This window comes from Chlamydotis macqueenii, chromosome 2 (assembly GCF_036417535.1).
Source record: "Chlamydotis macqueenii isolate bChlMac1 chromosome 2, bChlMac1.mat, whole genome shotgun sequence".
NCBI classification, from domain to species: Eukaryota; Metazoa; Chordata; class Aves; order Otidiformes; family Otididae; genus Chlamydotis; species Chlamydotis macqueenii.
The window spans coordinates 89,341,758-89,368,850 of record NC_141557.1 but is presented as its reverse complement, the minus strand read 5'-3'; the positions used below and the strand labels follow the sequence as shown (position 1 = coordinate 89,368,850).

The 27,093-nt window shown below is 41.4% G+C and overlaps 1 protein-coding gene across 3 annotated transcripts in view; it reads right to left on the bottom strand.

The window, feature by feature from the left end:
- Positions 1 to 27,093, bottom strand: part of IKZF1 (IKAROS family zinc finger 1) — a 69,066-nt gene that overhangs the window by 28,899 nt on the left and 13,074 nt on the right. For all 3 annotated transcript variants that reach the window (XM_086740420.1, XM_086740419.1, XM_086740418.1), the window contains one exon: positions 22,274 to 22,393. In XM_086740420.1, the coding sequence (XP_086596546.1) occupies positions 22,274 to 22,393 (120 nt within the window). The remainder of the gene's footprint in view (positions 1 to 22,273; positions 22,394 to 27,093) is intronic.

Genomic DNA, 27,093 nt, shown 5'->3' with positions numbered 1-27,093 from the left:
CCACCACCCGCCAGCCTGTGCGGCTCAGCTTCAGCTGCAAGGAGCAGGAGTTGTGCTCACTGCATTGCAAAACACATCAACAGGGTTTTCCGGCGGCTGCAATGACATCAAACTGTAGGGAAACAACCAACAAAGTACATCCTCTCCAGGTGCAAAAAGTGGCTCTTGGTCCATGGTGCAGACTCCTAGTAGTCTCCCGTTAGTTACGCTACGCACCAGTGAAGATGGACAGATTAAAGACAGACTCAAGCAATGCTCCTGAAATCTACTTACACACTCGAAGTTAGGTGCTTCTTATGTATCTTTCTCAATTTGTGTTTCAGCAGGAAACGATCTGTAACCAAGCCAAGGGGCTGATGTAGTTCATATTTATTGTCTTTGTTGTGCTACTTGCTGGTACATTTTGTACTGGATCCAAGTTGTTTTTTCAAAGGACTGTTAACTACCTGGCTGCTTGATGTTCATAATCTGAATTACCAGCAAAACTAAGTTTTAAAGGAGATAACAAGAATATTATCAAGAAAAGCCACGCTAAACCTATTTCTCAAGTTCCACATGTATGTGTAACCCATGCTTCCTCTATACAAAGTGCTCTGCGTCTTTTACTGGCTGCGTGGTGGAGAAGCTAAGGGAACTGCTGCAGGCTTGCTGGTAACAAACTGTATTGACACTTTTCTGTTTTGAGAAGTAAGCTGGGAAGATTTTAAAACTGGAGGGAAAGCTTTGCTGACAAATGATGGCAAGAACAGAGCTTCTCATCCTCAATGTTTTTATCTCTTCTGCTTCCATCAGATTTTTTAAATGTGGGCATTAAAGGATGAGGAAGTAGGAAAAGGACATTTAGCAAGAAATTTTTAAAAAGCAAAGTAACCTCAAGTAACAATACACAACAGTGAGGTAAAAACACTACTATACATGAAAACATTCCTGGCTCACACAAGTGTATCTGTGTAGATACACATGCTTACATGATGAGTCTGGCACTTGTGAAGCTGCATTCTCCAGAAACGCTATAGGCACAAACTTTGCAGCTTATGCTCTTCCCCACACAGCAACAGTTATCCAAGAGAAGCAGAGCCTCAAACATATGATAATCCAACATTTATAAGGCATCTTCCTTCTCTAATCCTTCCACAAAGCATACTTTAGTGAAATTCATGGGTCTTAACCTGTCCTCAACGAATGCAACAAAATTCTAGCTAATGGCGGTTGTGCGTGGCTGTCTGGGAGAACGTGAAGAGAGTGCACTCACAAAGATTAGTGTTTTGGAGAAGAGGGGTGACTACGTTGAGATTTAACAAGGACACCAAAGAAGCTCCTGACAGACAGGAAAGACAGGTAGGTTCTTGTATGAAGCCATGCTGTCATGGCTGGAAGTTGTCCTTACTCTTCTGCAAACGTGGGGGTTACTGTGAGGATCCCTAGCCAAAGCAAAGGATTCAAGTAATGGTCCTGAAATCTACTTACACACTTGAAGCTAGCAAATGCAGAAACACGAGTGAAGTACAGCTACACACTTAAGGTGACCAGTTCCATACAACGATATGAACTGTAGCTAGATGGGAAATTTTAAACCTGCCTGACCAAGAGAAAACCTTGTGAAATCTGAACATGTATAGAGGGTGTTGGTCAGCCCTGTACCAGCTGAGAGAGCAGTCATTACCCCGCAGAAGAAAGCTACCACTTGTGAGCAATGAAGTGTCCTTGGGTCTATGGCAGGAAGGGGAGGACGCAGCTCCAAGGCTCGCCATAGAGCCAGGGCGGTGTGTGGGTGGGCACAGGGGCAGGCAGGGAGATGAACTGTTTGCATATGGCTTCAGAGCACCTTGCCCTGAATGCAAAGTTTGCCCTTGCAAACTTTCCCCTTTTCATGCTCCAGCACAGTGAGGTGTTTATGCATCTTTAATTTTGTCCCTGGAGTGGCACAGAGCTACCCTGGCTCAGGATCAGGCCCTTGCAAGTCCACCCACGTGAACATTTAATGTGCTGAGCCTTTGCTGTCAGCAAGACAGATGCGGGGACTTCTACCAGGGACTGTTTAGCTACCATGATGATGTCTTGAGTGCTGTTTTACACAAGTGTCCATAGTTCCCCAGCTGTCAAAGGGTCAGTAAATCTATAATTAGACCAGGCAGCTGTGTTTAGGTTTGGGGAGATGCCTATGGGTGCTGTGCCAAGGCTGTTCACTGTCAGTCTCTGTTTTCGAGAAGAGGTTGGAGGATGAAATGGAGAGGAACCTAGACATTTGAACACTTGAAAGGGAATACTTTATGACAATTTTATCATCTTGCCTACTCAGAAAACAAAATGCAGAGCAGAGTCCTCTCTGTCTCCCTCACCAGACAGAGGAAAGAACCCCAGGGATACCAAAAGTTTATCTTAGACTACAGTAGATCAAATGTAGTAATCACTTTATGAGTGACAAAAGTAGATGATCTCTCTCAAGACTGTGCAAAGAAAGTAATTCTGAGGTAGCCTGCTTTAGATCTGTTAATCCTGAGTGCTCAGTTATTTTTGTAGAAGTATCCATCTGAGGCTATTGAAGTTTTTTGGTTTTGGGTTGTAGAAATGTTGCCAGAAAGTTTTGCAATGTAAACTGCTGTTTACCTGATTACAGTGTGCACAACAGTCCAATGCAAGGAAATTCTAACCTACTTCTTCTGGGGAAGAGGCATAAATTGTTCTACGCAAATCCTAAAGAAATTCTCGGAATGTGGACATACCAGATAGCTCCTGAGGAGAAAAATGTCAGGACAAAATTAATCCTTTCCCACCGTGTATTGCAGCCAATGCTTTGCTACATGGACCTAGAGTCCACCTCAGGCAATCAGTCCTCTGTGCTGAAATGGCAAGAAACCCCAAATGATGCTGGGAGACTCTCAGACACTCAGAGTTCTGGATTATTCTGAAAGTCTGCAAACTCAGTTCAGTCCGCATTTTTAAAAGACTTCTTGTCTCTCCTCATTTCCTTGGCCATTTTTCACGCCTGCTCTTTCCTTGCTTTTATCTCAGGAAAAACAAGCCCTCCTTCCTTTCCCTGAACAGAATCCAACCTTAACCATATTAGCGCTATGAGAAGTCATCCCTGACATTGGATGCCTCTTCTGTGAGGCATCCAACAATTGCAAAGTCGTATACTGTTTCCTTGGGCCTTTGAACACAATGCTAAGAGAAAAATCTAGATTTCACTAGCTTTCCGCAACAGCTAACTCAAAAAGGAGGAGAGATGATTAACAAAATCCCAATTTCTCAGAAAGATGTGGGGAAAATATGACAGAAGTTCAACTAAAGAATTTTCTATATGTAAAATATATTACTTCAGGAACAGCATTACAGCTGAACTTCCTAGCTCTTCTCTGCAAGCACACCCCAGCTGTGATTTGAAACTACTGAATTTAGGAGTCCCTATTCCTGTCCTGAATGGTATCTCCAACAGCAGAAAGGAATCGTGCTGCAGAAGGGAAATCTAAGCTGAGGTTTAGGTGTGATTCTGGTGCAGGTATCATCATGCCTGCAGAGGAGAAAGGCTAATATGGCAATCGTCTCAGGCGCAACGTCTTCAAACTCTGAACAAATCTTCAGCAATGCTTAACTCTGGTTAATGTAAAAGGGTGTTCTAAAATTACTTTACTGCTCTCTTGAACGAGTAATCTGACATTTGAAACTCTCTGGAAACACAGTCAAGATCACAATCTTCAAACAGTCACAATCACCATGCTGACTATCACTATCTTACATCAAATGTAACCGTTTTCTTAACATGGATAGATCAATAAAGCATCCAAGCCAACATGTTGCTGGCAGAGCTTCAAGGGAAAAGGCTTTCAAAATAATAGTTGTTGAGTTACATAGTCTTCCATACCACCACTCTAGACTAAATTGTCATAAGTAGCCCAAAACTGACTATTATGAACAGGAGAAACCTGTAGAACTCAGACCACAGAAATTCTTCCATCAAGGTCTTCATTTCTGGCTGAAGTATAGAAGAGAATATTCTAATACAGTTTAACCAGCATTCAAATACTGCTTCAATTTCTCTGGACTCTTCCACTCATTCCAATATGCCTACCAATTATTTTAACATTTGTCCATCAACAAAAGATTTTTACAAAAGCACCTAATGTTTTGAGGCTCTCCAACTTCACACACTAATAAAACTAGATTATCAGAAAACAGATCAGCCTGGAAAACACCGATCATGGAGAAATCAGATCACTGTCTCAAGCCCCATATCTGAATTCTGGGCATCCAGTCATCTCTGAAAATCAGGATCACCCTCTGTTTAGCACGCACATGCAGGCAGGCATTTGTTAGCTCCTCACAAACTCTGTTTCCCATAACCTGTAAGTTGATCAGTACAGAAGTAGTTAACAAAAAGGACATGTGTTGGCATATTCTGATTTCGAAGCTCAGAGCCGGTTCAGGCACTGCTTCCCAATCTGCAGCAGAGGGAGGCTACCAAACCCTTCTTCCACCACAGCACCCCACAGAGTGCAAGCAACTGTGCAGGAGGGGAGAGCAATTCTGAAGTATCTAGATGATCTGGGGGCTTAAGTCTCCTTGACTTTTAGTAGTATTCAGATTTTTAAGAGAACCTGAACTTCTAATGGAAGGTGGAGAAACAGCAAACCCACACTGAGAATGCTGTTGAACTTCAGTCCAATTGCAGTCATAGCTGAGAAACATCACAGCTTCCCCCTTGTCCGGCTTAACAGGAAACCTTTATCGACTGTTCCTCTAACTCCTTCCACAAACATGCAGAGCAGTCTGGACATATTACCCATTTCCTCCCAGCCCACAGTTGTTTATCTCCTTAGCATCTGTCATGGCCTAGAAGTTTGGGGCAAGTCCTATATCAGTTGCTATGATGTAAATTTAAATCAACAGAGTTGAAAGGCTTATAGGAGACCCCAGACAAAAAAAAAAAAAAAAAAAGAGAGAGAAGAAGGAAGAAAAGAACAAGAGCCCCTCTAATTAATGGATGCCCTAGGAAGTAGTTTGAGAGAAGTCCGTGGGAGCGAGTTTTCCCAGCTGCCTGATATCTCAAGAAGGCTATGGCACCCTCCTTTTCATCCATGGCATCTTCCAAAGGTTTACTTCACACATAGACATGGGCACTAAGAATAATTTTTCCTTTCAGGTTTTATTAGTTTTTTTTAAATTTATTTTCCAGCTTTCATGTTTCTACAGGCAAGTTCAGAAACATGTCAGGGCTCTATTTTCTCTGTGGCAGCAGTATTGTCAGAGACCCTTAGACTGGCACAGACTGCCATCTCTCCTTGTCAGTCAAGGACACAGTGTTGACTCAGTTTGGGATTATCTTAAACTACGTGGAAAGCCATTATCCCAAGTTCCCGAGCTGGAAACCTTGTGACTTTCTGTCATTTCTCTTCCCTATTTAGAAATCTCTCCCTTCTTTCCCAGTCCTGCCTCTCCACCCTGACCTGCTTCTGCGCACTCCCAGAGCTGAAACTGAAGAGCTGCAGTTGTGACACTGAAGTTTGTCTGTCATATTGTAACTGGGTTTCCACATCCCCCTCACTCTGTTGTAAAAGCACTCGAAGAGGAAGAAGTGCAAATAATGAAATATAGGAAAGCAGGAAAAGAGGAAGCAGATGAGAGACAGTAGCCCAACTGAAATGCTAAGAATTATGGAGAAGTGACAGAAAGGGAAGCACAGACAAGGAATTATACTTGGTGGCTTAGCAGAAAAAAAAAAAACAAAACAACAACTAAACAAAAAATATGTAGGCTTAGCCTTTTCTGCTTCTGCAGCAATCTTCTAGATTACTATTCCTCTCTAACTTTTGTCCACTTGACCTGTATTCCCCTTTCCACCTACTTTAAGACAGTTACCAAACTGTGCTGCTCTCTGTGTGGCTGGACTTCACCAAACCTGAACCAAACACCAACCCCCTCCTTATCTTCATTATCAACCAAGAGCAGGGATTCCTCAAATCACTCTTTGAAAGAAAAGTGGAAAATCAAACATGAAGAAAAGCCCTCAAAATGCCTAGCCTCAGGGTGAGAAGGCTCGATTAGGCAATGGTCTTATTTGCTGAAGGTAGCCATGGAGGACAGTGCGATGGGAGAGTACAGAAGGAAATTGGCTAAAGCAGAGTAGGGATTGCCTAACTGGGCAATCCTGCCCCACTAGCAGTGGATGGAGCAGACAGCTTAGGAAGTCTTTCCACTGAGATCATCTACTGTTCTGTCCCGCTCGTTCAGAACGAAACTTGGCCAAAGCAGAAAGCGTTTGAAATTCACATGAAGAATTTTCTCTTCTCCATTTGCAGGAAAAAGAGATAAAAAGTAGAACATGGACCCCTTTAAGGACAGAGTAGGACCCAGTTTTTTACACTCTCCCATTTCTTAGGGACTTTTCAGAAAGAATTTGTCTGATAAAGGGCTGAGTAGAAAGTAAAAACTTGAGAAATGACCCTCTATAAATATCACAACACTAATAGTTATGCATCCCTTTTGAGTCAAGCTCCAGTCTTTATCTTATCCGGTGGCTAACTGAATTTTGTAGTTTCTCAGGAAGACAGTGGTGAAATCCCGCATGTAAATGAAGACAGGGGTGTTACACAAAGGTGTACTGTGGTATAATTATTTGTTCATCACTGCATGAAAGCCACCCTGTTGGAAGAGCTCGTTCAAAATCATTTGTGGCTATTCCCCCACAAAGGAGGCTGTCAGGAGGTGATAAGAAATGGGTATTAGCGAGGCTTCACTTTCTTTGAAACACTCTTGCATGGAGAATATCAACAGGCTCAGCTATTTTCCCTACCATTTATCTGTGAGTTTGGAAATATCTTCTGGGCCACTCGATCAGTGTTTAGTTCTTCAGCTAAAGTTAATGTATTTCGGGATGAGCAAGACAGAGGAGAGATGACTTTACCTGAGTAAGAAGGAGCTAGCAGTTTCTTCTTGTGAACGGCAACAGTCTCTTAGACGTTGTGACTGTTGGAGCCCTGCACTGCATGTCCCATCCTGCAGCTCTGACTGCTCTTCCACTTCCACTATGGATATTCTCCATAGCAAATGGATGCAATTTTTCTATTTGATTTTGGATGAGAAATGTCAAGAAAAGAAATATGAACATTTTCCTGTCAAGCCAGTCATAATGTTACTTACTGTTAAACCAGGACAGCTGGAAACAGCTAAGCATTGGCTTCTACTGCAATCCTTGCCATAAGGAAAGGCATGAGTAGTTTGCTTAGTTAGGAGCAATACCACAAGGGGATTTTTATGCTGATGTAAACTTGGAAAAAAGAGAACATTAAATAGCAATAGAAATGGGCAATACTTGGTGCAGAACTATTCTCAACTTCTCACCAATTATAAAAAGTACTTATCTTTTAATAATTCTCTTCTTCACAAAAGTAGCCTTCTGCTTCAGCCTATAGTGAATTTGATAACAAAATTCTATGGCCTCAAAGAGGGACAGGGCACTGGATGTAGACTGATGAAATCTAGCTTTAATTCCTAGCTTGGCCACAAACTTCCTGTGTGGCCATGGGAAAAGCACTTATCCATCATGTGCCCTTACTTCCCTATCTGCACATTTTTCAAGTCTTTTTTAATGGAGGTAAGATTTTTTTTTTTTTTTAAGGGGGAAACTCAAAAGCTATGTTGCTGTCTAGAGCGATTCCTACATCTGGGTAGATGCCTCTCAAGTGCCTTAACACAAGGCTGAAATCTGTCCACGCACTGGTCACTCTCCTGGCACGTCTCCCACAGAAGGTGACTAGGAACCATAAGGCAGGCAGCAGTTGTAGCTCAAGAGGCTGCATCAGTTAGGCATTTGTGAAAATGCTACTCATAATCTGTGATGTGTCCTACAGAATTATACAAAGGTAGAATTATTGTCCAGCCTAACAAACCTCGATTACACCCATAAAATACTGGATATCAAGGGCTTGGAACCCTCAGCCAGCTCTCCCTTATCTGGGATTGCTAAAGGTCAAAAAGTAGGCTGTTTCTTCCTCAGATTAATGATGCAGAACCAGGAAAGGAATGATACTGTTCCTCAGCTAGCCTTTTCCCATGATACCACTCCATTGCAAGAGAGACGTAAAAATCCCAAAGGCAACTACCTCAAGAAAAAAAAAAAAGTATAAGCTGTTTAAAATATCCAAACCAGTCTTTAATTTCCCGCCACACAGCAGCCAGCATAGCAGAAGTTATGAGTGGTCTGAGAAAGGAAACAAGAGAGGGGCTCAGCCTGTACCTTTTTTTTTTTTGTAGGAAATGACTAAATACTAAAAACTGTGTCATCTCCAGTTCAGCTCCCTAGCACTTCTCATACATGTTCAGTTACGAGGTGTGAAATCTCACTCCAAAAACAAATTGCTAGAGTAATTTTTTTTTTTTTGTAATGCAAAAGATCTTCAGAAACATCTCAGCAAAAAGAAAAGCCTGGACAGGAATATGGATTTGACCTCTTTTTCCCAACTTTATCCTTAGCTGCCTATCCTCCCAGGACCAGCTTCACTCACTGCTCCATCACACTGGCACGAGGCTGTAATTCCACTCCTTGCACTGGCACAACCTGGGACTCCTGTCTGTACAAATTAGCATGGAGTTGGAAATCAGCCCTCCCCTTTTTCCAAAAGTCCAAGTGATACAGTGAATTGCTCCTCTGTACGAAGACCTAGACTACTTAGAACTCAGGAAATTAATTATTCTGAGTCCCAAAATAATCTAATAATTCACTGCCCATATTTATTTTATTCCCTCATGTACCATCACCAAATCCTTAATTTATTTATGTTTATGTGGTTTATATTTTTTGATCTCACTTTTCAAGCTGAAGAGACACACTGTTCAAAACAAAGCTGAGTTCTTTGAATCAAACCAATCCCACTGCATCTTGGAAGAACACACAAGACTATTTTGCTGCAGCTATTAGAAAAACAAATTTGTTCTCTGGTCTCCAGAATAGTATTTATGGTTTAGATTCCACACCACAATTGATTACATCTCATTGTGCCCCACCTCACCCTTAGCTCAGCTAGGAATTGTAAGGCTTAATTAATCAATCATGTATATACAGCCTTAATTAGATTGTAAACTCTTCGGGGCATGCCTTTGGTGTTTGCGCAGTGTCAGGAGCAACAGAGCTCTGTTCCTTTTCCAGGAACCGTCTGCCACAACACAAATTCATAGAAAAAAAAAACCCAACAAAACAATTGGAGAGAAACGGCAGTAGAAGCACCCAAAGCTTAATTCAATCCCCTTCCCAATCTTACATAAACAACGAGAGCCAATATGGGCAGAGGACATGCAATTATACGCAACTAGAACAAGATCTATGCTGTGAAAACTGGCACCAAGCATTCAGAGAGTGATCAAAACTTGGCCTCCTGTAAGGGCTGATGATCTGTTCAGACCATCAGCATTGGCATTTCCTGCCCTCTCAGCATTTGTGGAATATTTGAAAGTGTCTAGCAGGCAAAGTTTCTGGCAAACTTCCTCTCTGATCCTAGTCGCATGTCCTAGACATTGCAAGTGCCTTTTACTCGGAGGAATCCTTTTGTTGCTTTTTAAAGCCTCTGCCCAGTTTATGTTTAAAGCGCTGTCAAACATTGCAAAGGACCAGGCATTGCATTGCATTTTTACCAAACATGAAGAATTCTAAGCATAGAAACACCCAAATGTGTGTCCTAATGTGCTATTACACATTAGGAAATCTTCTTTCCCATGAATTACCAAGTTGCAACCCCTTGTTGCTACCAAGCCAGAGAGAGTGTATCAGTACTACTCAATGCAGGATTCATCATGCAGAACACCCAGACAATGTGGCTGGACTAAGAGTGCAGCAAATAGAAAGTGAGAAAAATCTTCTCCATTAAAATGCAAAGCAGCTCTACAGAAGTTGCTATTTCTTATAAGCCAAGGTAAACTTTGTGCTGGGGCCATGTTGTACTGTGGAGTATAGTGTGAGGTCAAGAAAACAAATGAAATGCTGCTGACTCCACCATCAAGGAACACATATATCTGGAAATACAGTTTGGGCTACTGGGTTATACAGGCTGAACCAGGACATGGCCAGGCAAGTTTGTCAGAGGCTGCTGCAAGTGTGCAGACTTGGTCTTCAGAAAATTAACCTTTACCTGGTAAACGGTCAGGAACCAGAGACAAAAATATGGGACTGACGCTTTGTTCACTTGGAGGAGAGCATTCTGCTTTGTCCAAAACAAAAAGACAAAATTGTGCTGGCTGAATATTTCTGAGCACACAAGGCACTCAGATCAACATGATCCCAGTATCCTACTGGCCAGCATTTGGATGCTTGGAAGCTGTCAGACATCAGAATTGTCATCTGCATCAGAGCAGTGCCGAGGGCTCTCCTTGCCGCTAAGACAAATGAAGCACGGCTCATCCATAGCTGCAAACTCCTTTACAACAAAGGCACCATAAAGTCCCAGTGAAGCTAATGTGAGCCACAGGCTCATGCCTTCAGGGTAACGTGCTTCTCAAGTGTTCATAGAAGAGAACGTTAACAGTTTCATTTTCTATTGTCATCTTTTTTTTATCGAATGAATGTGCCGAGGCTGTTAGTAGTGCAGGACTGTGGCATGCTGCAGCAAACCTTCCCAGCAAGTCTTGTGAAATTTGTTTCTGCTGATGCAAATGTGCTATTTGCTACAGCTCCCCATTGCTATCTGATGAACTCCCATCCTATGCCTGAACGTGAAAAACACAACCCGCAGCCCAGAATGTGTGGATCGCTGTGTTCTCAGGAAGTATGCAACTAATATAACTATTTGTGCTCTGTCTCACTGAGGGTAAAAAAGAGGGGTGAAAAAAACCACCAGTGCACAGTAAATACTTGTCCTCACACAAGAAGGCCAGGGACTATATTTTGCATAACTAGCCTGGCCTTTGTGAGGGGTTATATTTTGCACACAGCTGTAGCTCCCTGAGACGTGCATAAGGAGATTCCCTGATTATCACTGTTGCTTCCTGGGATGGAAGAGCAGAAGGGTCCATCACTGTGTCTGTTACAGTGGTTCTTTTAATCATGCTTTTGTCTTTGTTAGCTCAGCTAGCTACTGAAACATCTCTAAGAAAGTTATCATCAAGTTAGGCATGCATCAGCTTTTAGTGGAAAGCTGTATCTCAAATGAGAGATACAAGATATTGTATCTGCATTTTCCATTAGATTATTTCATCAGCCATCTATCCCTCCGCTGTGAGGACCAAGTGTCCCCCAAAGCTTCACTGGACAATCCTAAATTTTCTATAGGACTGTAAAAGAATCTTCTGGAAAAAACATTTCATCAACGTATCCCTCACTCTCCATTACAGACCTTACCTGAATAACACTGTAAGAAATTAAGTGAAAAAAAAATCCGAACATGGGAAGGAAAAGCGCTTGTGAACTGCGGGGGAGAGTCCCAAGAGCCCCTGTACCCCTTCACTGCTGAGCCAGCAGCAGCAGGCAGGAGAGCCTCCCCGGGGCATTGTCTTGGGCGAGGAATGCCAGCGGGAAGGACTGAGAGGGGGTCCATGTGTCTCTCCTTTCCCCACCTCCCCCTTTCTTCATGAATTCCTTGGCGGTCTTTTTAGTACCATGACCCTGTCTGCCTTCACAGCTGCCTCAGCCCGGCAGCTCTACACAGACTGTAAAAGCCACAACGGGTACAAGCGGGTCTTCCTCAGCTGCTACCCACTTCCCAAATGGAATTTACGCTTAGGTTTCTTATATGGATGCAGACAAATCAGCAGGAACTAACCTTTTCCTCTTTTAGGTTTAACAAAAAATTTTTTTTAGAACATGCATTTATTTTGCAGAGCATATATTTAATAGTCTTATCTTTTCCTCTTAAAAAGAATTAAAAGCTCAGCTTTCAAGATAAATGCTCTTTTCCATACATGTGCTGTTTTTTAGGTTTTTTACATAGACATAAACACAGAGGAATTTGACTTTGTAGGCTTATAGTTTTATGTGTGCTGACAGACATATCTTTGTGTGTACATGTGTGCATTTACACATGTAAAAGAAAATTGAATAAATGGTTCCTATTGGCTGGAAAATACACTGCCATTTCAAACTTCAAAGTGAGTATTAAAGAGAAGAAAAGAAATACAAAAAGTTTTAGAAATTAAAAATACTTTTGCATTGCCTCCTTAACACTGAGGGCTAATCATGCATTGTATAAATCAGTCTCTTTCACGGCACACAGAGCTTATTAGCAATGGTTACACTGTACAGTAAATGTACAGACTCATTAATGTGTGATTACTAAATAAACAATATCAGACTTCTCTAGTCTGTTTTGGAAGGAGAAAAAAAAAAATCTACTTAACACCACAATAAGCCCATGATAGGACATCAGTTTTACTAGGATCTACTAGTAATATGGTGGTAAGATCAAACTAATGTGTTGCTACACCAGAGGGAATACCTCATTGCCATTATTCCTTCCTCATCTTTTACATGTGTTGGGCTCCAAAGCCACTGAAGTGTTTTGCTAGCATAATTATCATTTCTCATTTTTATTTCTACTTGCCATTATGTGGACAAACGGGCAGGAAGCTCAAGCCCTCCCCAGAAAAGCCTAGTTCCAATTTGACTTCTAGATAAATTGTTGTAGGTCCACACCTGCAGCAGACGAAGTCTCAGTGACCGTGCTGGCCATCAGGGCTTCCCCGCCTCCCCTCCAATGTCCAGAAATGGGAGGTGCCAGTTACAAAATGATTTGGATTCTGGGAGGAAAAAGGACAAACCCCAACTCAGAAAGGAAGGTGCCATGTCAGTGTGGAAGGGATGTTCTCACCTCTTTGCTCATGGCTTCAGCCTGGGGAAACCTGAAGGGGTGCTCTGCGCAGGAGAGACAGAGACATTCACAGCCTCAATTGCTGATACAGCCAACTGGGGGTCAGGGTAGGGATGGATTTATGCTTCCCTCAGAGACACAGGTGTTTCTTTCCCGTTGCAAATCTGGGCACAAAACTCAAGCAGTGGGTCTCAGTCCACCCCACAACAAAACAAATATATTTTTCATCATGAATTCTATATGTGCACGTGGTGTTCTCCCCTGAAAATAAATTATCATATGGAAAGACCCAGAAAGACATCTCTGAAACCCAGATGCAGTGCGAGAGGTACAGAAACAGCAGTGTTCCCTAGCTGGCAGTCGCCATTTCGGTGCTAATGAAACCATCCCGCTTCAACACCAACCACTGCCACCACTTCCGAGCATTGCAACACATATTCACAGGAGGAAAAAACAGGCTCAATAACTCAGTCCATACAACGCTGAGGTGCACAGTACTGCAAATGAGAAGAGACTAATCTCCCTCCAAATAAACCCTAAGCCACCATTAAAAATCAGAACACAAAGCTCTTAGGTTAGACAAAAAATAAAACACAAAAATCACCAAAGATTTGGGAAGTTCAAATCCATAGCAAGGATGTTGGCTGATCACAGCTTCTTACAAATACAGGATGCTTTTAAATGATGAAATATGGAGAATGAATATTTCCTCTTCTATTAATTGCAACACAGGCTGAAAGTGTCACCAACTTTAGTTAAAACCCACCTTTCCATTGTACTAAATATTTCTGTTACGTTACTTAATCAGCAGGGAGGGCAAAATCATGTGCAGATACTCTCTGTTACATGAAGGAATTAGAAATTCCTTTTAAAGCTCTCAATTTTTATTTTTATTTTTTAAGGTGGGGTCAGGGAGCAGGCGAGTTCTTATGTCGTTCCATAAAATAATCTAGAAGTTACTGAAAACTCTGGTAAGAGCCACTTCCTCAGAAGTAACATTTCCAGGGTAAAAAAAACTTGGCTTATGTGAAAGTTCTCCTTACTCTTCAGTCTCTTCTCTTTTTTTTTCTCTTTAAACTCTGATATGTGGCTTGGAAGAGTGGAAGTCAATTCACTCGGTCACATTTCTCCATTTTTGCTACATTTATTATACTTCTCAAATGAGATAATTTTGCACGATCTTTGGGGGAGGAGAAACCAGGGAAATGGAAGGTGAAAACTAAATAGCAAAGCATGGACCTTAACTTTTCTTTTTGGATCAGCCATTTTTGGTTGGAAATGGAAAGTAATTCTGTGTTTGCTCTGCATTTACTGATTCTCTGCAAACCTTAAATGGGGTTCTTAATGCCATTTTTAGGTATGGATTTTGGCTTGTTAGGGTTTAAATCTTCTTTACGTCAAAGGAGTAGGAGTTACTCACTTCCAAAAAATATAATTTGGTGCCTGTGGCGTTACTATGGCAGAGCGTGGAATGATAGATTAGATACCTTCTTGGGATCTCTTCTTATGCCTATAACTTAGACACATGGGAAACATGTCCCTAAACTGAAATGGATACATGAACTAGGCACTATTCCTAAGTTAAAAATGTGTAAAAACCAAAGAAAGAGAAGCACACACCACATCAGTTACTTTACTAGGAATTATGTTCCCTGCATGTGCACCTCTGTAACACAGAATTCACTTACTGGGGAGGGAGGGAGCAGCAGGAAGTGTCTCACATTGCAGGCTGCAGGTCTAAGCTGCTTTGGGGCTGCTGCTTTGCTGGCTCACTTGTTCAGGGAGGCAGCTAGATGAGGCAGGAGAGCGTTTCCAACAAGCAGTCTCTGCAGGCCAAATCTTGGGGTGCAGACTTCTTCATCACAAATGACATGCTGAGGGTGAGCTTGCACTGGCTGCTACGGCATACCCACCTGCTGCACGTGTGGCAAAGCGTTTTCCAGAGAGATCATCTTTTGAGGCTTCAAGAAACCTCACACAGTGAGCTCAGTGAGAAAGGTTCCGGGACAAATCTCTGTCCTGCTGCAATGAGTGGTGTCTGCTCCTGGCTTTAGGACTACAGTTCCGAAAAGGAGCTCCCTCCATCCCCTGCTCTTTACCATAAAGGGCTTGTTCTATGCTGGGGAAACCTGTGGTGGCACGGCCATGCTGTAAATCCTTCCCTGCAAATCTCTGATGCAGGGATGCAGCCCCAGTGACACTGTGATTGCACATTTTGCTATGGGACAGAACCTGAGGAGCTCACACCTGAGGGGAGAGAATCACTGATGGTCATACGCAGCCAGAAACTGTCTCCTCCCAGGGACGCACCACAGTGGGAGTTGAAATTATGGAAATGTGAGAAGAGGCTGAACAAAATCAAAACAGCAGCTGTTCCAAAACAATGATCTCTGTAGAGGCAGGTGGTCCCTATACTGTGCCTCAATCCAGCAGTTAAGCTTTTCACTCAGGGTGCACTCCTAAAGAGCATTCTGCTTGTACGAGAACTTGCCCAAGGGGCAAAGCAAGCCTACAACAGAGAGCAAGCAAGAAATAATACAGAATAGAGGCATGGTTGATGTTGGGAGGTCCATTCAACCTTTTGATGTAGAGTAATTCCCTTAAAATAACCTGAGGTTTAGCAAGCTGCAGTTACAGAGGTCCTCCTCAGCTTAAAATATGCCCCCCTTCCAGCCAAAGCCCTGTGTTTCTGAGTCGTGCTGAAGCCACGGCTGAGATCCTGCTAGATAATTTTAACTCCCAAGCTAGAATGGGGCTTATCTCTCAGGCACATCTCTTCTGCTCAGATAAAGGCACTTCCTCTAACTGCAGATTAGATCAGCAGGCTCAGTATCCGTACCTAAAAGCCACACGGCTAAACACACTGCATCTCTCCAGTTCATCCAGCGCTCGCCACTTTCTCAATGCTGAAGAAAGAAAACTTGCACAGCTCCCATGCTTTCCCTGGCTTTTGCACTGATGTTCTCCTCTGAAAACATAGCAGTACCCAGCAGGCGCTCACGAAATTGGCCACAGCTCCACAAGTTACAGAGCTCTGGAGAAATAAGGGGGAAAAAGCATAGCTTCACCACCCACTGCAACACCATGTTGCCACACAGTGGCAACAGAAACCATACTTCTACCAAACGAGCCAGGAGTGGAAAAATTCCTTGCAAAACTAAATAGAAATCACTGGAAAAGTAAAACTCTCTTTTAGGATCAGTTCTATTCTCAAGGTTTTGATTTTATCACACACTCTGGTTGCACGAGAGGACATATTTTTACATGCCTGCTTACGCAGTGGCTCTGCCCCGGCTTTGCACGGGCTGAGTTAACTGCGCTAAAAGCCTACGCTGGCTCTGCGGCGGCTCTCCTTTCCAGACTGGTTCACAAAACTGCTTGCAAGTTTGTTTTGAAAATGTTCACCCTCCATTACTTGCAGTAAGCATTTTTAAATTTGATAAAGGAATTTGCCTCCAGTAAGAGGGCTGTTTTACACTGGCCTTGTGAAAATCCATGCACATTTTAATAATCTTAAGTCATTATGTTGAGCAGAGCTTCTCTCTGGCAGCGTGACTGATTCCTGAGTTTCCCAACAGCCTCGTATACCTGGGTCTTCTGCACCTCATTCCAGCACACTGTTTCACACCAGGCATATGCAAAACATACCTTTAAAGGTTGGTATATACTGTTTATCCCATACAGCATATTATAAGGGCATTGATGAAATTTGTCACATGTCTTCTCCCACTAAACCACCAATAAATTCCCAGGAGAGTTTTGCATACAAAATTAAAATAATCCTGTCAAAAATATCTCCTGCCTTCCTCTTAAGAACAGGTAAGTCATACTGGCAGGGTCTCAGAGCACGCAATACCAGTCCATACCCGGGTCTGGTACTTTGGGGCTAGAAATAGGGGCTTTGGACCAAACAAGAGGGGAGATTTCCAACTTCCCTATTTTTAAAAGTTCCTAAAATATTTTAGTTACAAGTTTTTCAATTCCTTCAGAAGCCTCCTCAGCTGGACTTTCAAGCCCTCTTTCCGTGTGGAGGGTTGAACACAATTCTTAAAGCTCCCCAAACCACCTTGAAACAAATTTTCTCTCTGCTCTCAGAGCCAGTAGGGCTGCATCAGGTGAGACAGCAATTATCAGCAATTATTTACAAAGTCTCATCAGCTCCCACACACTTTCATACCTTTGAGCAGCAGAGATGTCCACCTGAAACCTGAGCAAGTAAAACACATTACACAGCCCTCCAGGTTACTTTCGTTCTCTGAATAATTACGTGTCCACGCGCACAGATGCCACACCTGCATTTTATTACTCATACACAACACGCTGCCTTCATAGCCACTGAAGTCCTACAGGAGGAGTGCGCAAAGATGTTTAGCTCTGGCAGGCTTTTTCCTCAGCCCCTTTCCCTGCCCTACAGAAATGCCAGGGCAGCAGCAAGCTGGACCTATCTCAAGCAATATAACTGATTTTGCAAGCTGGGGTGGGGCACTTCCCCTTTTGGCTTTTCTCCCTTCTCCCCTCCGTCTGCAGCCTTTCCACACTTTCACTCTGCCTCCACCCAGCTATGTGTGAGTTGCAGCATATTTATGTAATGGTAAGCTGTTGTGGTTGGCCTGGTGGCCTCTCAGCAATGCTTGTGTCCATCCTCTCAAATGGTTGAGCTCCTTTTAAGGAAACAAAGCACTGAAGCAGCTCAGAGTGAGGACACACGCCTGCATCAGTAACGAGCTGCTTGTGTAGGTTACCACCTCTGAATGCCCATGGCCATGAGGGAAGACCCTGGGATGCAAGGGCAATGCCAGGTTCCCAGCGATGCCAGGCATCAAGGCTCTGCAGCTACACAGGCTTCTGCTGCAATAACTGGGTTGTGGGAGGGAGGTAATATCAGTCACTTGACATTTCCCGCTGGAGGAGAAAAATGTCAAAAAGCTCTTTCCTTTTAAGGTCTCTTCCCATACTAGTGTCCTTTATTTTAAACAAATACCGAGTTTCTAACTTCCTGTAAATCTCATCTGTCTTCTGGTGATATCAAGGATCACCTTGACTTGTTACTTTCCACATCTTCTGTGAGTTGTCCAATAGTCTCCAACCAATTTTGTGAGATAAGTTCTCCCTATCTCTTCCTCTCAGAAAGAAGAATATTTGTATACATTATATAGTCCAGGTCCTGTAATCTGTGACTATGGCAGTGATCACTTTTTTCAGTGAGAAACCCTTGACTTCTGTGTTGAAAGTCTGAATGGCCATCTTCAGCATCAGACACTTATCTGTGCTGAAATGGTGAGCCCAGTCTCTTTCTCAGGCTCGTAACACTGTAAGATGGCCTTTTGTTTTTCACCCATCGATGGCCAGCTACAGTATGGGCAGTTACGGATAACGCAAGGTAGTGCTTGCCTTTCTAGGCAAACGCTACCACTGCAGCAAATGGCTTTTTCTGCATGAAGTAGGGTCCAACCTACAGCTCACTGATTCATTAGCTTTCCACACATGGCTTGAATTAGGATACAGTCCCAGGGCAGAAAGAACCCTAAATTGCAACCATCTACCACATACAAGATGTCTAATATTGATTGTCCAAAAAGGTGCACATAACATTTAACCTGAAACTTGAATGGAAACAAGATATTTCAAATCAGCTCCTGTGTTGTAGGTTAGCATGGGAAATAGCGCTGCCCGTCCAAAATAGGCTGCAAAGCACTAATACTTAATGGAGTGGAACTTCAGTGGGATGTGTGTTTCTCTATAACTTAGATCGAAATTTCAAAAGGATATCTGGAAGAGGTAGCAAAACAGAGTCTCTAGTGCCTTAAAGATCTGTGAAAATCCAGCTATTTGCTTGTCTGAAATCGTCCCATGTTTTCTAGAAAAATTAAATGTAGAGCAGGTAGATGAGCAGAGTAAAAAAAATAAAATAATAAAAACTTTAAAGGTGCCAGATCAGCCTAAGAAGGAAATTTTAGATGGAGAAGAGGAAAAGGAAGGAAGAATATCTAGTGGACAGAGCAGCAGAAATTAAGTTTGCAGGAGGAAGCTGCTCAACGGCTATATAGTGGCATTCTGGGAGCTACAGCATTAAAAACATAGCAAGCTCATCAAGGAAATGAAGAGACATAGCAGTGACCAGAATACGCCTTTTAATATGCTTCTGCTTTGCTATGCGGGTTGGAGTTATTACTAGAAACTCTTGATGCCTTGACTTCCACAAATGACCTTTTCAGAACCACTTATCATTTTTGCATTGGACAGAAGCAACCCATGTCTCGAGTGCCTCTGCCTGGGGACACAAGTCAAAGCATACATTTCATGAACCTCTGGAAACTTCCCTTATGAAATTTGCACCCTCTCTAGTCATTTTAAGTGAGACACTCAGAATGTGAAGACACCCAATAAAACGTGGCAGGTTAACTGAGTACTTTAACTTCTGAAGTCTACTTCATTCTCAGAGCAGGAGAGATGTTTAAAATGGTTCTCCCTATCAGGTCTATAGCACCATGTTCAAGTCTTAGTCTAGGGTTGCAAGGAGCAAAAAAGATTTAAAAAAAAAAAACAGAGAGGAGCTAGAGCTTATCTTTCTTTCCTAAAAATAGCTTATTTCTCCTAATCTTTGACCTTTAAAATGCTAAATTGATGAAAAAGGTAATTAAAATTTTGACTCTAGGGTTAAAGGTTTCATGAAATGTTACTACAAATCTGAGTAAACAAATGGTCATTGAACATTTCAATCTCACAGGCTGATTAAAATTAACAGATTTCTCACCTAATTTTAGTAAGATGAAGTAAATACTTACTGTTTTCATTTAGAAACCTGTAATTTCCATTGTTACCTCTATAACACTGTATGTACAAAAAAGTCCTCCAGAGCCTGGTGGCCCTCTTCCATAAATGTCTGACTCAAATTACCCTTCCTCAGTGCTTGCTATGTGGACAGCTGATCTCTCAGGGTGTTACAGATTGAGCGGAGTGCACTGTAAATCATATGCTGAAATACAGCAAAGTGCACAGGGGATTACCTTTTGACAAAGGAAGCAGATGGGACATTAAGAAAGTCATATAGAGAAAAATTGTTGCCTGGTCATCTCTGCTCATGTGCATCACCTGTCAGTTATCACAGGCCACAGTCTATCTCCCAGCTATGAAATATATATAACATCAGTGGGTTTTTACAGTACTCTCCTGCCTATCTGCCGTACTTCAAAGTACTTTTTCAGATCACCCTTTTCTACCTAAGTTTGGTGACAAATAGAGGTGAGAAACAGATCTTAGGAATTACAGATGACAGCGCTGCACTGAACACCAAGGCTACCTACAGTGCCATGCCACTGCCAAATAGAAAGACAGTCCCCTTCATCCCTAGTACATCTATGGGCCCAACACCGCTTCTAAGGCACTGGTTTATCCCCAACAGATTTTCTTTTGACAATGATTCAGAATGTGCAGAGTGATTATACAGCTTGTGGTATGCTTGAGGCATGTGTTCAGACTCATTTTGTAAAAAAGGAGAATTAATTTTTTCAGTATACTGTTTTAAAAAGTTATGTTTAGGACTAGAAAAAGGAGCAGTAGAAGATGTAAGACTCCATGCAGCTTTACAGAAAAGACAAACATTGCAAGCACTGGAGTTGATACCTGCAGTTAAGATCATCCATAAAACAGTACTGTGAATTGTCTTTGTTTCTGTTGACTATGGTAAATACCTCCCTACAAGATGTGACCGTTCAAAACCAAAGAGCTATGGGTAGAGAAAGTGGCTGTAGAACAAAGGTTGGAGTCAGGACATGGAAATTCTAATTTATTGCTGAGTGCACAAAGTAAAACAAATGAGAACAACAGATGATATCAACATATCATATTTAGGACACTACAGATAACATTTTAGCCTTCATTTATTACAGTAACTTTTAATATGTGTTTATATTGGTATACAATTGAACTACTGGGAGAACTGTTACATCATGAGCAAACATAGATTTCATCTTTGCTGGTTGTGTATGATATTTGCAAGGTGAAGAAAATTCAATGCAATCAAAAATCCTCTGTGCTTGTTTGGGTTTGAACAAGGGATTTTTTAGAGTAGTATTATTTTTTAAATAAAGGCTTAAATAGTTTGTAGGGTTTAGTTACTGTTAGAGAAAGGAGGCTTAACTCATTTTACTGAGCTGATACACAAGCAATAAAGGCAAGATTTTGTACAAAGAGGTAAGTGATCACATTATTAAAAAGCATTTTGAAAAATTTATTTGTTCATTGGTTATGTCAGTACACATGTAGGAGCTGAACTTTATGCTCACATTTTTGGTAAGAGAGGATCAAGTGGTAAATAAAGTGAAGGTGCATAAGATGCTGCATTCTGTACTAGCTACTGCTGGATTTTGGGAGTAGGGTCTATTCCTAATGTTGACACCATCCTGCTATATTACCTTGGCTTGGTTATTTTCTGTGCCTCCCTTTCCACCTACTGTCCTTTATGAGACTTCCTTAGACGATAAACTTTTAAAAGGCACTTGCAATCTTTCTGTAAACAGGCTTCTACCCTGACCCTCATTCTTAAAACGGGAATGTAAAAATGATGAGCAATACTTTTATTTGTGGATACAAACATATTTTGATAGTCACTCCTCTCCTGGAATATTTTTATCATATATGGCATTGATAACATGAGTCATCATGCTTTTTTTTGCTTTTTTTTTCCCCCTTTTGTTTTGCTACTAGAAAACAAGCATTGTGCTCAAGTACTATCATCTAGTCCTTTTTAGTGGGCTACATGTGAGCTGATGCATGCAATACTCAGCAGCATTGCTAGTCCTTGGTGTGGAGTCTGGGATCCCGAAGAAGAATCAGCATTTTGCAAAATCATCTCTGGACAATAATTTACTTTAATCCAACAAATTTTATTAATTGTGGACTTTCACCTAGAAGAACAAAATTCAAGTGTTTTCTAAAGTTGTCCCAGTTAAAAAAAAAAAACAAGGGTAAATGAAGATCAGATATCGGAATCTGAAACATATGAATAATATGTGTGTTCTAATGTGGCATTTCTGGAGAAATCTGAATAGCAGATAGCATTCAAGATAGCATTCAAATTAATAATAAAAATAAAGATAAAAATACTGGAGAGTTTGCTGAATTTTTGTCAAATCTGAGTTCAGATAGTTTTGACCTGGAACTACGTATTTAATTCAATTTCGTACACCAAATGAAAATCATCTTTCCTGGGGATTTCATGCAATCTGTCATGCTTCAGAAATAAGATAAATAGTAGGATCTTTGTAACTTCTCTGTGTATAAAAAGGCTTGCTGTCCTTCCAAATGCCTTTCCCAAAAAGAAGGTTGCACAAAAAAAACACTAAACACCTGAGTAATCTTGTGCTGAACAAGATGAAAAGGCACAGGACCTGCTTGTATATCCGCTTGCTATACAGCACTTTAACATTATTAGCATATTATATTATGTACTAATATTTCTTATCAGAGTGGACTAGTCATCTTACCCAAGACTCTCTCATTCTTAGCACTCTGTTGTCCTCCAGCACTAGTTGAAAGGTCCTCTGGCACAGGCATAGGTTCATCTGCATCATCTGGGACATCACTAATTGGAGGACTTTCCTTTCCTGACAGTGAAGAAAGTAGCATCAGTGAGTCATCAGAGTATCCTCATTTTCAAACAATACCATAAGAGGAACCACAAACCAAATAAAACTTATCAAAAACACTACTAGAAGCACAACATTCTTAGGACTAAAACCTGCTGTCCTGCAGAGAAAGCTTCTTTTGAATACAGGGGAATTATATTTGTGAAAAGAACACATGGCCAATGTCTCTTCCAAATTTACTGGTCTGGATACACAGTTAAGTCTCACCCTGGATGTTTTTCAGCTGCTATGCTCAGACGATTCATTTTAGCCAACACAGACTGACAGATTGCAAAGGGTATCAAATGGTCATCTTTTGTAAAAACTCTTATTTCTTCCACAAATGCTCCTTGAGAGCACATCCATTTTTGCTTCAATTACATAGTGAAGTCTAACCCACAAGTATTCTGAAGCTGTAACAGAACTACCTAAAAAATAACACTTTATCTCCAACTAAAAATTCAACTACATCTTCAGCAAGCTTCACTAATGCCCACAGATCAAGCTTTTGCTGGTCCCTGTGCCTGCAAGTAATTAAGTGTCTGTAGCTCCTGGGACTTCCTAAAACATGTACAATTAGCAGAGGTCAGTCAAAACATGACTTCAAGGGGTTTATGGTTTCTTATTTGTAAAGAAGAAACAAACTCAAATATTGTGCTTACACAAGAATTTGCAGAAGAAACCAGTCTGAGGCTTTAGCATATTATAAGTATAATGGAACTATTTTAGTGCTGAATACAATACAATAAGGAAAATAACTCTCTTGCTCAGTATCATACTTCCAGAAATTGTGATGTTTTCTGGTTTAGCTCTCTCTATCCAGTACTATCCCTGTCTTGCAGAGCTTCTTTTAAAATGACTTCACACATCTGTAACAAAAGCATGCCTTGGAAACAACTAGTGATTAGTTTCATTGACTATTACTAAAAGGTTGGTCTTTGCATTAGTAGCAAAGAATGGAATAGGCCCAGAGCAGGACTTGAACTCAGTAATGTTGACATAAGACCTTTGTCTCCAGAATGGAGACAGTTTACACTGATGCAATCTATTAGACATCCCATGGCAATCAGCACACCAGCAAGAGCAGTAATTTCATGGCACAAAGGCCTAGCAAATTAGTGGTTTTTTCCTAATGCGAATTAGAAACACACAAACATTAATTAATTCTCAAATCACTTCTCAGAAAAGGAAAAATTAAAACAAATATAGCTTACTTAAGTGACAACAGTCTGATGATGACAGTTATAGATTTGACCTGAAAGAAGAAAACTGTTTCCTCCCAACCTCCTGGGTGAAGCAAAGCATTGTGTTTTCCAATCTATGCTGATCATGACGGGGGGAAATGACATGTACGTTTAAGTCATCTTCCAAATTAGCTAGTATGGGTTGTTCACACAAATCTACATTTAAATCAATGAAAAGAGGAGTGACTGCATTTCTTAATGATGTGTCTACCAGACTGTGGAATAACCTCTGAGCAGGAACAGTTGGAGCGGCATGAGGTGAACCATCTAAAACTACAACCAGAGGACTCAAGACTAACAAAGGAACAGTCCTGCACTGGTAGAGGGACCAACTAGGTGGTTTCATAAGGTCCTCCTCATCTCCAGCTTCTGTGGGGTATTCTTAAATGGGCAAAAAATCACACCCACTGGATGCGAGTGCAAGAGTGAAGGTGGATTGCGTAAATGGAAAAGTAATGCCTATGAATTTCACAGCAGAGAAAAGTAAAAGCAGGAAGTAAGCTCGTTAAAACAGTTTTCACTGTTTAGCTCTTTATTTAGGTATTCCTGTATTTTCTGTGCTATTTTTTAATGAGATGTAAGGAACTTAAAGAACTGCCAGCAACTTTTCAGTGAAAATCCCATTCTGCCAAGCTGAGGTTTCTCTTACAGATAGGATGCATGGGTGAGGGGAGACAGCTGAAATATTTCAGCTTTTTCAACACTTCCCCCCTCAACAAAACAAAACAAATCAAAACCCCAGAGGTTTAATTGGAGAGCAAGAGGCAGTCTGGTCAGAACCAGCTCTCTTGACACTGTATGTAGGTTAAGGAAATTTGTTAAAAAGTAGTAGTAATCAAAAGCCACTTGCATCTTCCAAGGTTCAAATTGTGCTCTCAGTTGCAACAACAGAAGTTGACGCTTTGACTTAGTCTAGATTCAGAAGAGCACTTAGCCTAAAACCCTGAAGGCTTTTTTGGCTACAAACCAATATAAACACATATCAGCGGGGGGGTTGACTAGATCAGGGGGTTGACTAGATTGGGGGGTTGGATTAGATGACCTTTAAAGGTCCCTTCCAACCCTAACTATTCTATGATTCTATGATATCACCAGACCTATGAGATAACAGGAACCAAAATCAACACTTTCTTAGTGCATAATCAAGCATCCTAGAATAAACAGGCTAAGTAGGATGCTTTGAAGAGAAGTAAAAGCAGTCTTTTTTAATAGAAACCTGTTAGGAGATCAGTAATTTTGCAGTTTACAGTGAACTACTTGGTTCACTAAACAGGTATCAATCTTCTACTTGTTAAATTAGTAGCCGTTTGCCCAGATGGTATGAATCAGACTAGCCTCACAGACTTGGGGCAGAAGCCAGAGATCCAGTACTCTTCCCTCTTTGTGGGAGACTGCAGTTAAGAAAACTTAGTAAGCTTGGCTTTAATGACTCATTTCATATCACTTGATTTCTTCCTGTTACGCATGATCAAGAAATCCCTGCATGCAAAAAGGCAGGGTAAAAATAGTGGATTTAAAATAGATATATTTGTTGAGCTCTGTGTCTTGGATTCCAGAGCATGATATTTGTATTTCATGCCTTAACCTCATCTAGGTTGTTACACTATGGTAAGTTCACTACTGCATGGTAATCCTCCAGATACGCAATCTCACTAACATCATTTTGCCAACGAATTTAGAAACGGAAAGAAGGTGGGGGAAAGGAGGGAACAGTGTCCCATTTAATTTCTCACAGACATGTCCAGAACAATAACTGGCCAAAACAATAGAGGTAAAAAACCCCACCTAGTGTCAAGTACTGGAGTAAATTATTAAAATGTCACATAACAGAGCAAAGTTATCGTAGATTTATTCCATTCCCATTTTTTTTTTTTGCTCAAAAATAAGAAGTGAGGCATAAACAATGCAATCTAGTCTTGGGGCTGGGGTATGGGGTGGGTTTTTTAATCTATTTTTATAAAGAGCCACCTGACATATCAAATGAAAAAGACAAGGGAGTTGTAGAGCTAAGCTCTTTCTGGCACTACCACTGACTCACGGTGCCTTTGGTTAAGTCATAAATGGAGATAACTTCAAGTGCAGGCTGTATCACACATTCCCCCAGTTCATCGTGAAGCTTGGAAAGATGGTCTCAGATTTCCAAACACTGCCATTTCTGTATGAAAATTGTCAGAGAAGCGCTTAACCTATTAACAGTGCCTGGTAAGACCCTCAACTTCTCTCTACTTGAGTTTCCTCATCTCTACACTAACAATAGAGTTAAAGACACAAGGAAAGAGAGGAAGGGAACAAAGTGCCAAGCCAAATAAAGTTTTTATGCATCCTTTATTCCTACCAAAGTCCGCAGCCTGGTGTTTCTTTAACATCTCCATTCAGTTCTGAGTGCAATTCAGTTCATGCCAGGATAGTGCTGCTGAAGCTATGACTTAAAAAGAAAGCCACAGCAGGATTTCTTACAGAAATCTAATTCTCTGTCCTTTCAAAAACTAATGTTGGGTGTATTTAGTACCTGAGGGTTGTTTCCTGTGAAAACACTAGAATCACTGGAGAAGTTATGCAAGAAAAGCAACATATAGATTTTTCTGGATGAGAGTCACAAACCAATTCACATCCCCTCTTCACTGGTAGAACCTCCAGTGATGAGAACAGTCTCTCTGGGATGGGAGCCAGGCTCTCAGGTAGGAGACACCAGCCCAAGATACACTAATTTCCACCCTCCCAGGACCTAGCAAGAACATCAAATGCAAAACTCTTCTTCCTGCTTTTGTAGAGTGTGGCACAACCTGGTTGGTGCTAAGGGGATCTTTTTATGTTAGATGTGGAAACATTTGTACTGGTTTTTTTACCTTCCTTAACTGTTAGGCCCTAGAACTGAGAAAAAAAAAAAAAAAGAAAAAGAAAAAAAAGGCAGGAAAAATACTGCTTGTTAAGTGAGATATTATCTGTGTTTTCTGACTCTCTTGTATGGCGGCCGGATACCGTTTGGTTAAATGTATGTCAGCTCTCTCCTCATTTCAGAACTGCAACTGCTTGCCTCATGAAATATCACTTTCAAGAGAAAAATAAAAAGTGTGAACTCTGTGCTAGTCACACGGAATTTCAGTTCCTGTAGGAGCTAGCCATGCCTGGATTCCCAGAAGCAGGAATGCCTGTGCGCATGCAGGGTTTGGCTCGCTCACACTAGTTTCATACTCTCTTGGCCTGGCTCATCCCTGCCACACCTGAGTCAGCTACAGCTGCATAAAGTACATGGCTGCAAAACATTGCTTTTGAGCCGAGAATACCATTTCCAGAGACCTATTTTATTTCTGGGTTAAAAAACAAAGAAAAAAAATCCAAAAGAAACTCCCCAAACTAATTTTATTTTTTAATTTTTTTTTTTTAAACACAACCAAGTGTGCTAGTGAACCAAGTCACCTAATTCCATAGGCTCAG